General features: G+C 40.3%; 1 protein-coding gene across 1 annotated transcript in view; it reads left to right on the top strand.

Annotated features, from left to right (window-relative positions):
- The first annotated feature begins 751 nt into the window (after nt 1-751).
- Nucleotides 752-14744, top strand: part of drosha (ribonuclease 3 drosha) — a 50053-nt gene continuing 36060 nt past the window's right edge. Inside the window, exons 1-8 of the mRNA XM_045743588.2 lie at nt 752-889; nt 5352-6168; nt 6972-7160; nt 7521-7718; nt 9361-9447; nt 10933-11175; nt 12011-12162; nt 12730-13253. Of these exons, the coding sequence (XP_045599544.2) occupies nt 5360-6168; nt 6972-7160; nt 7521-7718; nt 9361-9447; nt 10933-11175; nt 12011-12162; nt 12730-13253 (2202 nt within the window). The 5' untranslated portion in view covers nt 752-889; nt 5352-5359. The remainder of the gene's footprint in view (nt 890-5351; nt 6169-6971; nt 7161-7520; nt 7719-9360; nt 9448-10932; nt 11176-12010; nt 12163-12729; nt 13254-14744) is intronic.

Below are 14744 nucleotides of genomic sequence, written 5' to 3'. Positions count from 1 at the left end.
GTATGGTGTCTGTTAATCTTGTTTAAATTACCTATCAAGTTGTCAATGTAATCAACCAGAGCTTTAATATACCAATGTGCTTTAATATACTTACTATTCTCTCTCATCTCATTTTTTTCTTGCAATGTATTTATCATTTTATTAATTCTGCTAGAATTTACCTACTTAAAATTATCTGTTAGATTAAGGACCTCTGCCCGAAACGCTGCGTGTACTAGTGGCTTTACAAGATTGTAAATACTATGCTATGTATTCTCTCTAACCCAATGTACCTTCTTGTATATAAATAAATAAATAAATTTGTTCTGGAAGTGTTCGAAGGTCATCAGTTGTGAGTCGCGTGTAAACCGTTTTTCATTCATAAACAGCTGGGGTTGGCGGGTGGATGGAATCACTTTTGGGTCTTTGTTTATAGAACGGGCTGGATTATGAATGAAAAACGGTTTACACACGACTCACAACTGTTGACTTTCGAACACTTCCAGAACAAGTACTTCACTGACGACTTGTGTTCGAACCTCAAGCTATAAATGCTTCACCCACGTACTACAAATACAAATAATCGCCAACAGAACCTAAACACCTAACCTAACCTATGCCTATATATGCACAATATGCTAATATATTATAATATTAATTTACATTTTAGAAAATTCCCGTTTTGAATGAACAGCATGTAAACATTTATGAATGCGTCTGTGGGGTCGACCGCTGGATGGAATGGACTTGAGTCGCAGTCGGGTTCGTAAAACAATATTGTTCCCTCATAGTGGGAATCCGGATGGCCAGGATACATGCGTCTAGGTGACCGTCGCCCTTCAACTAACAACAACACAAGGTGTATGTGTGTGTGTGGGTGCTACTCTGCCTCTCGCCCTCCTCCTTACAGGTATGTTGTTCTCGAGAAGAAATGTAGATGATTGTTATTCATTAAATGTGGCCTCATTTCCAGGCTCGGTGACATACAGCGTCTAATTACGGCCTTCATTACAGTTATCCTTACGAGGAAAAGTGCTTACTTAGAGACACGACGATTGGTTTCCCGACGGGAAACTTTATAACTCCATTTACTGTAGTGTGTATATTGTTAGATTAGGATGTATTAGGTTAGTGTGTTAGACTCGGTTAGAATAGGGTGGTGTGGATTAGCTTAGGCTAGGCTAGATTGTCGTGGGACGGATTGGTTTGGCTTGGATAAGATGATTAAACCACACACCAGAAGATGAGACGACGACGTTTTGGTCTGTCCCGGACCATTATCCAGTCGATTGTGATGGGAGCGAGGTGGTTGTTGTTTTTAGATTCAGCTACTGGAAACAAAAAGTTGCAAATAGCATGGGCTATGGCGAGTCCATAGTGGACTTGCCTGGCACAGGAGTGGGGCAAGTAGCAGGGGCTATAGTAAGCCCATAGTGGACTTACGTGGCACAGGAGCGGGTCTGTAGGGTGCGAGGGAGGCACAGAGGGTTTGGTTGTTTTCTAATGTTCTTATGTTTTGGTTACCGTACTATGGAATGGATATAAATTTACTTGAACGTGTCCAGCGTAGGATGACAAAGTTAATTCCCCAAATTAGAAGTCTTTCATATGAAGATTAATAAAGCTTAAATTGCATTCACTGGAAAGATGAAGAGTTAGGGGTGACATGATAGAAGTTTACAAGTGGTTGAATGGACATAACAAAGGGGATATTAATAGGGTATTAAAAGTATCAACTCAAGACAGAACACGAAACAATGGGAATAAATTGGATAAGTTTAGATTTAGGAAAGACTTGGGTAAATACTGGTTCGGTAACAGGATTGTTGATTTGTGGAACCAATTACCGCGTAACGTGGTGGAGGTGGGGTCCATCGATTGTTTCAAGCGTGGGTTGGACATGTATATGAGTGGGATTGGGTGGTTATAGATAGGAACTGCCTCGTATGGGCCAATAGGCCTTCTGCAGTTACCTTTGTTCTTATGTTCTTATGTTCTAATGGTTGCCCATTGTCGGGCAGAAAGCCTGCTTGCCTTCACAATTCGGAACTCGGCCAATGACTGGACTGGTAGAGGTGCGGTTACCTTTTCCCCCGGTTCAGTTCTTACTCCAGGTACTATCCAGTCTGGAGTAATACTCGGGGAGGGTGACCGTTCTGGCTCCTTAGCCCTTGAACTGCACATATCATATCTACAATAAAGTGGCACCTCGACTTACGATTGCCCTTACTTATGATAATTTCGAGTTACGATGTAAATTTCATTGAAAAATGCAACTCGACATCAGATGGTGTCGTCGACTTCCGATATTTGTTGATACACGTTCGGGTCGACCGAGCGCGTGGTTCCCGGTCACGCGGTTCGACCTGCCTCGGTTTACTACAGCTGCCCGCTTAGTGACGATCGCGCCTATAAGAAATTCCGCATTTGTGGTGATTTTTTTGCATTTTGAACATTAAAGTAATTATTATATATCACACCATGAGTCCCAGGAAAGTCAGTGGTAAGGCTCAACATATGAGATCCCAAGTAAGAATGACCATAGAGCAGAAATAAGAGATCATTCGTAAATACTGTATGAAGATGGTGTGCGGGTTGTTGAACTGGCTAGGCAGTACTATCATGCAAGAGGAGCCACACATCTATGGATCATCCAATAAAATCAGCAGACTTCTAGATGTTACTACTGCTCGGCTTAGACTCGGTTACAAGTATCTCTGGGAATTCTCATTATCTGCTGATGTAGACCTGACCAAATGTAAACTGTCAACAAAATTATTCGCACACCCTCCGTCACTGTGATGGAGTGCGAAAAGATACGTGAATTTAGAGACAATTCTATAACCAATGTTCCAGCGATGTGTAAATATTTCATTCAAAATGATCTGCTACCAGAAATTTTAGCCAAATATCCCCAGTTTGCTAACTGTAGGTAGTAACTGAGTGATTGTAACCTATCCACTGCTGCCCACTGGATGGGGGGCAGTGTGCAGGACAAACATATAAATTTTGACACTAGCTCTCCACATATGTCAGTTGCTTAATCTAGAACCTGTACTTGAGGTCGATCTCGAACCCATTGTTGATGTGACGACTTATATTGAATTTTGTAACTAGCTCATCAAGATTATAACTTGCTTAGCTAAATGAATTGTGGGGTTCAGTCCCTGAGCCCATTATGTGCCTCTGTAACCCTTTCCACTACTGCCCACAAGATGGGTATGGGGTGCATAATAAATGAACTAAACTAACTCTGGGAACGGATTAGCATCGCCCCATTGTATATGATTTTGGCCTAACCGACTGCACTGCACATTTACTGTATATATATATTTTAGTTTTGCATAAGATTTAAGTCCTGCACATACACAGGGCTCACATTTGCTTCCTCAGGCCTCCAGTAACCCGCACTCATGTTAAAAAAAAAATCCTGAGCCTTTCTCATTCCTTCTAGGGGGCCTTAGTAAAATAAAAAAAAAATGAAGACTATATCTGGTAATGTCACCATCCAGTGTCTGAATATGTGGGGCAGCCATACTAGGAGCCACTGAACTTTTGGCATGAGCAAATGAGTGATTACCATGTACAGTATATATTTCAAGCAAAATGTGTGCTATGTTCAATTTTATGATTTAGGCTTACATAAACTACATTATTATTACAGGTATATATATATACTGTATATATATATATATCCATGCATATTTATATTGTCAAAGTTATTTGTAATAAATTTCACATGACTCATCAAAGCAATCTGTTATGAAAATAACTAAATTAATAAAGTGGGGAAACAATGGTAATAAATTGAAAAGTTATTCCCGTGATGCACCTCGCCTCATTTCTACCAACAAATGGAACTTCTCCGGGCCACTATGGCTAAACCACAAGTAGACACTTCTTTCTTTAATTTTTGTGCTTCCTGGATGCTAATTAATAATTAAAAAAAAAAAAAATGTGCACCACAGGAAGGTCAACATTGAACAGCTGTGCAATGGAAGGGCTTTCGTGGGCAGCTCAACTTTGGTTTCCAGCTCTTCTAGCCCAGTGTTTAATTCTGGGCATTTTTCTGCACCTCCACCTCAAGCAACAGATCGGCCTAGTAATGTACAGTATCTCACTGGTTCGACCTTTACCTCTGCTCTGGTGTCTGAAGTTTTTGGTGCAGGGTTTATCGCCATTTGTATGGAAAGCAGGTGACTGGATTATTGATGCCCCATCTGTGTCTTTATTTGGGGTGGCAGTGTGAATTTGCTTGGTTGTCTTGAATTTGTCTTGCGTCTTTGTCTTCTTTCTTCAGTGTCAGTCTGATACTGGCCTTTTGTCATGGTTCTTTCTCGACCAGCATAAAGTGCCTAATTCTGTTGCCTCTTATTGTTCGGCATTGGCAGAGCCACTGGTGCTTCTTTTGCATAGATTTGCATTTGGCACCATTCACGGACCGAAACGTCTCCATCTTTTGGTGTGTGGTTTGGTCCTCGTTTGAGCTAGGTTTTTAATAAACCGATTGGTTTCATTTGAATCATTTGCAGTGTTATTTTGAGGTTTTATTTTCTGTGAACCTTGCAGTTGTCTGTAATGCCTTGCTGACATTCTGGATGCTTTCCTGGTAAGGTGGTGGATTGTCATTTGCTCTTTACACCTCTGGAGGGTAAAGGTTCCTGCCTTTAGTCCCCGGTAGGTCAAACAGAACTTCTGTGACTGCTCCAAGTTATTGGATCACATCAATCTTAGCAAAATAACTTCAGGGAGCCATCAGGGCTCTACCAGAAAGGGGCATTTCATTACATTCAGCTTTGTTTTTTATTAGCATTAACTACTAAAGGCAAGAGAAGAGTAAAAACTTTGAAACAATATGAAATTTAGGAGCAGTATTTTGCCTTTAGCTGGGTTGGGCTACCAAGACAGTTTGATTAAAAGGACACCATTTAAATTTGCTCTGACAATTTTTTCTGTTGGCAAATTCTTTCAGGCCCACAGTGTTCCTGTCCTCTGAGGACAGGAACGTAGTCTGTTCCTGTCCTCTGAGATACATTTGAGCAAGGTTCCACTGCATTAAATTTTAACTCAAAAATAAAAAAAATAAAAAATAAAATGTTTATTTAGGTAAAGTACATACATACAAGGGGTGATACAAATATTGATGAATTTATAGATAGAGCTAGTACATACAAATGCCTAAAGCCACTGTTACGCAAAGCGTTTCGGGCACTCTCTAAGAATTGAGGGAATTGCTTATTTATACTTGCTGTTTTGCATTCGGCATTATAATTTGTTACCAATCAGTACATTATATAATCTTAACGATTTCTGTGATATTCCCTATTACATTCTGACACTATAATAATGTATTTGTGTATGTTTTCTTTTAGATGACATCATGAGTTCTGGATCATCTTGGTCAGGACCTGGGGGTCTTAATGGTCCACAATGGCCATATTCAGGACCTGGAAATTGTCCATCTCCACAGTGGGAAATGTCAGCATCATCTGGATGCCCACCATATCATTTTAACCAGGCACCACCACCTGTTATGAATGCTCCACATCAGAGTTGGACTTGCACACAAGGCCCTACCCAGTCAATTGTCCCTTCACAAGTATTACCAGAAGCTCCACTTCCAGACCCCTTCAATTTTCATCCAGCAAATCTGCCCCATAACCAGTATCCTCCTCCTCAGCATGGTCCTCCTCAGCATGGTCCTCCTCAGTGTCCACCTCCTAATTCTCATTTTACAGTTCCACCAAGACCATTCATAGGACCAAATGGGCCACCCCCTATTGCATCCAGTGGACCTATAGGACCACCACCTGTTCTTCCATTTCCACCACCTGGACCTTCTCCTGGACCACCCTCGTGTCCACCACCTGGTCTAAACTACAGTGGCACCTCATGTTATAATTGGGGTCCATCACTGTCAACAACCCAGCTACCTCAGCCTGGTGTACCACCCCCAGGACCCACAAGAGGTGTTGGCTCAGATATACATCAGCAATCATGGCCAGGCTCAAGTTGGGATGATGATAGAGCCATAACTCATAGATCACTCGCCGAAGAGCATTCTTCTAGATCTGGCTTAGATAGAGGTTTGACGTCAACAATAAGTAACTACAGGGACAGTGGTCATGCGAGAGAACGTAACCCACCTTCTCGGGGTCAGGAGCGATCGTGCCATTCTTCATCAAGATTGTAAGTAAAGTCTGCTCTGCATTTCATCTCTTATTTATTGATATCATTCATTTAAAAATACTTAACATGTTTGCAACGGTTTGTGCCACTAATAGTACATTGCATGATTCTAGGAAGGCTCTCTTCAGGGGTTCCCTTAAGCTACTCGTCTGCAATATCGCAAACCTTGGTTACCATCCCAGTCTCTTAACAAATCATGAGCACATACTCAAGATTAGGACTAGAATCTGGGCCCTCAGTAGAAGCATAGGGTAGTCTGGGGCACAAGATTACAAGAGTACTAAGTATAACATGGGAGTGGGGAAGTGATTCTTCAGTACTGTACTTGATTTGATGAATAATAAATTCTTTACTATAAAACTGAGGTACTGACACACTGGGTTAATGAATGAAAATGACAAGGATTTTCAGTTACAGTACTTTTAATTAAATTCATAAAATACTGTAGTACCATCACTGGCAATACTTTATTAATACTTTGGCAGTGAATATTAACTAAAATGAAATGAGAACACTGACTTGAGACCACTGATTTTACTTTATGAATGTTAAATAAAATGGACTGTAAATCTCTCGGCTGCCTATCTGGGTGTTTGATGGCTAACACCATTGACTACAGGAGAAAATCACATTGTACCATCGGTGGCAAGTGCTATTGCAAAGTGTTAAAAGTTCCTCAGAATCCTTGACAGGTAAATGATGGGATTGGTACACTAACAGATGATATTAAAAACAATGTTTATATTTCCTGTATATACATATGGCTATTTATGGGAGTCTAATCATAATTGCATGACACACAGATATGAAAGGGACAGAGGAAGCTTAGATCCTAGGTATAAAGATGATCGTGGTTATCCTGATGATGGGTGGAGAGAAAGGAGTAGCAGTCATGGGAAACCCTCAAGGAGTCCCTCAGATTATTCTCCCAGAAGAAGGGAGTCCAGGAGATGCTCTCCACCTCGCAGATCATCAAAGGATTGTCATGATAGGTAATGAGCTAAATGTTGACTTATTCATTAATATAGTATTCCTCTCTCAATATTTCCACTTGTATTTCATGATGCTTTCTCTTCTGCCATTATATATATATTTTTTTTGCAAATGTACCACATTTTTAATTTGAAAATTACCTGACAAGACTAAGGTAAGCACTCTTCATATTGTGGGGATGGTAAAGCTAGTTCATATAGTCGAGATGCAAAAATGGGGACTTGGTTGAATCATATTAGCTGGTGTCTATATGTTGGACATTCATAAGAAGGTTACCTCGTATGCTTGTACAATGATATGACCTGGACATTTGTTAGTTTGCATCAGATTTTGTCAATAAACATTGTCACAATTTGCAGATTTGAAGGAGACCGAGGAAGTATGGAGTCAAGGTTTAAAGATCATGTCCACCCTGACAAATATTCTGGTGATGGGTGGCGAGAGAGAAGCCATTCTCGTAGGAAATATTCCAGGAGTCCTCCAGATTTTACATCGAGAAGAGGGGAGCCTCGGCAGTACTCGCCACAGCACAGACCAATAAAGGACTCTCGTGATAGGTAAAGAGTATTTATTTAAAGAGTAATGTATTTATATTTTATTTTTAGCTAGGAATATTAAATTTCCAGTTTAAGATCAATTTCTGCTCGGCATTTCCTGCCTTTGAGATGGGAAGGCACTTTTCTTGAAAGACGGGAAATAAATTCCTGATCAACCAGGCTGTGATTCATATATCAGCTTGCAAGCAGCTGCATCCAACAGCCTGGTTGACCAGTCTAGCAACCAGTCTAGGTCTGATCGTGGACGTTGAGCCCCAGAATCATCGCAAGGTAACCGCAAGGTAAGGTACTTCACTAGTACATGGATTGTACCTGATGGGATTCTGGAAATTCTTGTATTCCCCAAGCTCGACCCAGGGTCAGGCTTGGTCCAGTAGGCTGTTGCTTGGAGCAGCCCGCAGGCCCACATTGCCACAACTCGGTTGGTCCAGCACTTCTCCAAGAAAACTATCCAGTTTTCTCTTAAAGACTTCCACTTTTGTTCCGACAATATTTCTTGTGCTCAATGGGAGGATCTTGACCACAACCGTGTTCTTCTGATGTTCAGAGTTCTCTGATTGTGCTTATGGCACCTCTGTTTGTCACAGGTTCTATACTGCATTTCCTTCCATATTGTTCATTCTCGCCCTTTCACAATTTGTTGAACCAATCCTGCTTTCTAGCCTAGTTCTGCATCTGTGTACTGGTATAAATGTCCTTGTACAGTACATTCATCATGTAGCTTAAAAAAATTGTCATGCATCACATTTATTTAATTTCATACCAGAAAATCTTTCCAGTCAAATTCATTAAATAACGTGCAAAGTTTTCCATGGAATCCTTTCTTGAAATAAAGTTTTTCCACAATTTCTTTGACTCCCAATCTCTTCAAAGTTATAATCCATTGCATACTTAATTTCCAAAAGGACATGGTTGATCTTGCCCATTAGAGGAAGGTATTGAATGTCAAATATATCTTCTTCTTTTCCTTGTAAATACCAAATCAAGCAGCAATGGAGTAATCACTTTCTCTCATTCTTGTGACTGTTTTACGTGTTATATGAAAGACTTCGGGATGAGGTTTACAAATCGACCAGTCCAAAAGTCCTCCGTTCTTGCTTCATGGTCTTCCTAGTCTAGCGATTTTAAATTGGTCGCAAAGTATCAACAATTATAATTTATCTGCTCTTACAATAATTTGTCATGATGATAATAAAGCCCTCTTTTGTCATCGTTTTGTCATCTAGCTCTGCCTTGCTACATGCGGACTGTATGCAGTAATGATTATCATGTTATCATTCTGACTACACATCTCCAGTGCAGTTATGTTGACATCTCGAGGGTTATCGAGTATTATTTCTCTTGCCTTTAGTCGTTCCTTTATCAGGATAGCAGCAACACCACCTCATTTTTCCGTCACGTCTTCTATTAGAATAGCCAGGCAGCTAGGAACAGGAACCCACCAAAGACCCACCAGAAAGACTCATTTCATTACTGTACATTCAACATTGATTTGTTGCATGAATTAAATATCATTCAATAAAAAAAAAGTTTGCACATTGAGGTAGGGGACAATTTTGATTCTAGCTGCATTTTGATGTTAAAGCCATTATATAAAATGGTTTATTTATTTTAAATTATCGGTTATTCATATTAATTTCAGATATAATCGTGATCGAAGCTGTAAAGATCCTAGAAGTCCTGCTAGACCTTCAAGTTCCTCACAGACACGGTCTCCTGAAAGGAAAAGGTAAACTGTCAAATTAAAGTGCTCAGAATTAGTTCTTTAACCAGGTATGATTTTGTTATTGGTTCATAGGTAACTGTTGTATTGTTACCAGATGGGGGTACAGGGCCAAATCCAAAAGGTTGCCCCATGTGAGATGACTTCCCCTTAATGTGGGGGGGGGTAATGGGGTCAACCCCCGACCCACCTATGACGCATTCCTGGGTGGTCTGAGCAGTTTGTGTTCAGTGTAACTTGTTCTGTGGAATTGACAAATGTTCCTCTCAATGAGGATTGTATGCCCAAGCTGCTGCCGTGCCTAGCCATTAGGATGTGGCCATGTTAGCATTCAACCTTATTGTAAACTAATGTAAATACATAAAATCTTTTAAATAAACTTAAATATGACATGTGTGATAAATGATAAAACAATAACAATATTATTTAACTATATTCACAAAACAGCCAAGAGTGAAACATTATTGCACCAAGTGGCTCATGGCAGGAAATTCCTAATGGTGAATTGTTGACTCTCCTTGCTAACAGTACAAGATAACCCTGTCTGTAATAACGCATTAAAAAGATAGCCGATTTGTTCATGAGTCTAGGTTAATTTCATTACATTCATGTAGATGTATTATAACCATATTACACTTTGATATAGTATCCCTAGACTCCCTCGTATCTTCTGGAGGGGGAGGAAGGCAGATTCTGGTAGGCACGCGTGACTTGCAAGGACCTGGTGGGGTGCTTTAGGCTTGGTGCTAACCAGGCAGGTAACTCGAGGGAGTCATGAAAGAGACGCCACCAGAAAAGGGGCTTTTAATTACATTCAATGCTGATTTTTCAAGCAATAACTTGTATTTCACTCGCCCTTTCTGGCTTATTTCCTCGGTTTTGGTTAGCTTTCTGATTCCCAAGATTCCTTCGCCTCAGAGAGCCAGACTCTGGTCTTGACTCTCTGTAGGACATTGTCTTCAGTGACAGTGTCTCGGAGGCATGATCCTTAGTTTTTGCAGTACAGTACATCAGGAATCCACAGCTGTTCAACATACTCCCAGCAAGCATTAGAAATATTTCCGGAATGATGGTGGAGATATTCAAGAGGCACTTGGACAGATTCTTGCAAGAAGTGCTGAAAACCAGGCTGTAGTGATATGTGGGCCTGTGGGCTGCTCCAAGAACAGCCTGTTGGATAAAGTTATCACAAGTAGTCTCGCCCTAGGCCGTGCTCGGGGAGTAAAAGAACTTTCGAAAGCATCTCCAGGTATGCTCTAGGTACTAGTGTGTGATCATTGGTAAGATAATGATGACCTTCCAGAATAGGAGTTTCATTACATTTAACTCTTGATTATTATCTTTTGTATTAATTTAACTATTAAACTACACTTCATTTAAAGGAATTGTAAGTTTCCAATGCTTGGCTTAATCTAACATAACAAAATTTAGTGTTTTACATAGTATTCAGGGGCTGTTATATACCAGTGAATCTTTTCTTTGGTGGTAAAGGTGGCATGGTTCAAGAAGCCCAGATCGTCACCGTTCCAGAAGCCCTGAGCGCGTGGGTATCGGGAAAAAACGAGAAAAAGGCTTGCTTGAGAATAAGGAGAAGCAGGAACCAAAAAAACTTCAAGTTTTGATAGAGGAAGAACAACAGGAATTGGCTGGTGAGGAAGCAGCAGAAGATGAAGAAGTAAAACCAGCATGGATACGATCAGCTCCAGCCGACCTTTATTACCAGCGAGATGATAAGTAAGTTAGCTTTTTCAAATTAACATTCATAATATCATTATTTATACTGTGATTGATATTTTTGTTCATATGGCATAGGAATGTGGCTACACAGAATGTTGTGGGGTGGGGAATTTGAATTATGTTGGTTGTGGATTACCTAGTCAACCTGCTTCCAACTGCAGCCATGTGTGTGTTGGCACTACACACACGTCCACGACAACTCCCTTGTACTTGCCAGGGCGCTCACTGCTTGCGTTAGGGCACATTCGTATGTTGGTTAAACACTTGGGTCGGACAGTAGAGCGACAGTCTCGCTTCATGTAGGTCGGTGTTCAATCCCCAACCGTTCAAGTGGTTGGACACCATTCCTTTCCACCTGTCCCATCCCAAATCCTTATCCTGACCCTTCGAAGTGCTATAGAATCATAATGGCTGAGCGCTTTCCCCTGATAATTCCTTTCCTTCCTTTACTTCACACACTATGGACATCACATTCCTGATTTCACCCCGGATTCATTTCAGACCATGAAAATTGCTGCTTGGGGGGGTGGGGGGGGGGGGGTTTGGTTACATGACAATATTTCTTGAATCATTTAACTTAGGCTGGTCAGGGAGAGCCTTCCTCTACCCGCACACCAGTTCCGCTACAAATTTAGGTGAGACTAGCCCCAAGCATCTGACCTCCAACTTATTTTTACAAATAGACATTCTCTCTTGTATAGGGGAAGTATCGAAGGAAAGCACCAAGCCATTATGACTGTATAGCACACACACGCACACTTATTGATTAGTCCATATTTAGTCTATATATTAATTAATAGTTCAGGTTACTCATTTCGTGTTTTATTCACAGAAACCCTCTAGTCATGCGAGCAACAAAAAAATTAATGTTATTATGTGAAAATATGGAAGATAAATTAACAAAGAGAGGCATTAGGATTAGAGAAGACAAAAAGAAGCAGAGAGCAGAAAAAGAGCGTGCACAGCAACAGCAGCAATCTGTGGGTAAGTTTATATAGTACAAGTATTTCTTTTAATATTGGTATGTTATAATAATTTGTTTGGCCCTTGGATGATCCCACCTGACAGGAATACTGTACTGTGTTATGGTGAAAAGCAATTTGGTTAAAATTTACATGTCTGCCTGTCTGTACCTGGAATAGTTCCTCCCCCCAATTACCCTCATTTTCTCTTTACCCCTACTCCCTTATTACCTCTACTCTGCCCATAAGTAATAAGCGAGTAATATGGTATGTAGTATAAACTACATCTGATTAAAAATTTCTGTAGGTTTTTCAAAGTTTAACTAGTGTGTACGTGAACACAAATTCACATTACTCTACTTTACTTACAAACAATACAAGAATTGAATTATAATGGTAATTCAGGCACACATGTGCATGACTTTGCTAATAATATTGTTGGATTAAATTATGTATCTTTGTACAGTTATGAGTAGGAGGATAGGGATATGCAGCTGTATATCCTGTTCTATATGAAATGAGTCGAGTGAAAATATTATAAATTGTTACTCGGTTATAAATGGAACTGTAATATGTTGTATTTTTTTAGCTTCCAGAATTAGTTGCATCAATGTAACGACTGACGTTAATACAGATGAAGTAATTGCAGTTGAAGCAGTAGATGAGACTATTGAAAATGATTCTAAAATCAATGACAGTAAAGAAGAGAGTGAAGTGCAGAAGAGCAGCTGTGAGAGAGATGATAAAGAAGCTAGTGTGCAGTGTGATGGCGAGTCAGAACTGTGTTCGGAGAAAAGGGAGGAAGATGGAGGGCTCGCCAACCATAATGAAGAGATGCATAGTGAAAGCACATGTGATAAAGGGCCATTAGAGACAGCGACTGAGTGCACACGCAAACATAAGCACAAGAAGAAGTACAAGTTGAATGGTCAGTGTAGCAATACAGAAAATTGTGACAGTAGCAGCAGCAGCAATGGTAGTGATAGCAACAGTAGCTCAAGTAGCGACGAGGATGAGGAGGACGAAATAGACAGAATTTCCAAAGAACTTGAGAAGAAACGTAGCCATCCAGACCGTTTACACCCGGAGTTATGGTTCAATGATCCTGGAGAGGTGAGTGACTTTCTTAATACTGGTGCCATTTTATCTTTCTCGGTTATTTCCCTCGGCTTTTTATCCTGGTTCTTTCAGCTCTCTCGACTCTCTCTTAGTTCTTCTCTCAGCTCAACTCAAATCTAAAGTTCCACAGACCTAACTACATACTCTCTACCTGCTCTCTAGCGTGAGTATGGACTACCAGGATGAACTACCTGGACTACCTAGCGAGTATGGACTACCACATCAGTTTGGTGTGATGAAAGGAAAGGGACAAGGGGTTGGAAGAATGTTAAAGGGTACACAAGAGGTAACTTGAATTGATGTATAAGAATTGGGGAGAATTTTAAGCCGAGCCTGTGAAAGGGTCATGAGGGAAGTGACGGGTTACATGGCCAACATGAAAGAAAAATTAAATAAACTTGAGAGAGCCAAGGTCAGTCAAAGGGGCATTAAAGATCCTAAACAATAAACCAACCCAAATGGAAAATGGGGCAAAAAGATCAACCAGGCTGTGATTCATTTGTCAGGCTGTGAGCAGCTGCATCCAACAGCCTGGTTGACCAGTCCAGCAACCAGGTCGTCTGGTCGAGGACCAGGCTACGGAGAGGTTGAGCCCCAAAATCATTGCAGGTAAGCAAAAGGCAAGTTTGACGATGTGAAACCCGCAATAACTTGGAGAGGGAGTCTGGGAGCCACTGGGGCTCGTCTAGAAATTGTCATTTAATTGCATTCAATGCTGGTTTTCTTTGGGAGGGGGGGGGGGGCAGCTCTTGTGGCTTCCTGAAATTTTCTTTTCCTTTTCTTTTCCTTCATTTCTTTCTTTTCCTTCTGCCCATGGAGAATGAAAAGAACATGGGCACTTACCATGGAGGAGGAAGCATCTCAGGAATCGGGACGAAGCAGAAGCTCCTGGCTACGAAAGCAGACATGTGTTGACTCCTGGCATATTTTCCATATACAGTATTTTACATCCAAATTAATAATTCTTGTAAGATTGATTGATTTTATATATGTAATATATATATAGATATCTATATCTATATCTATATCTCTCTCCCTCCCTACCTTGGCAGGTGTCTAAATCCTTAGCTGCATGTTTGAGGTTAAAGAACATTTGCTAGCAGTACCCAATCTGCTGGATTGTGATGGCTTTGTGGGCCTTTAGGCTAATAATTCAAATAGGATCATGAACCAGCCAATCACCAGGGAATTTGAGTAAACTTGAAGCCAAACATAGGTCAACATAAGTAAATTGCAAATCTTCGCACTAATCTCCCTCTTGATACTTTAAATCTCTACTATTTTTTTTCTCTTATCCTTTTACAAATGTGATAATCATCTCTCTTCTTGTTGGTGTGTCTAAATTAATTATAATAATTAAAGAAATTACAAGACATGAAAATAGACATACACTAGGAAATGGATCATAAACATGTAAAGTATACTATAATTTGCAAATTTTTACACATTACTTACAACCAACAAAAATTTACATTTTTTTTTATC

Source organism: Procambarus clarkii, chromosome 31, assembly GCF_040958095.1.
Source record: "Procambarus clarkii isolate CNS0578487 chromosome 31, FALCON_Pclarkii_2.0, whole genome shotgun sequence".
In the NCBI taxonomy this organism is placed as follows: Eukaryota; Metazoa; Arthropoda; class Malacostraca; order Decapoda; family Cambaridae; genus Procambarus; species Procambarus clarkii.
Note: the sequence above shows the minus strand (reverse complement) of the source record. Positions and strands in the feature narration are given on the sequence as shown.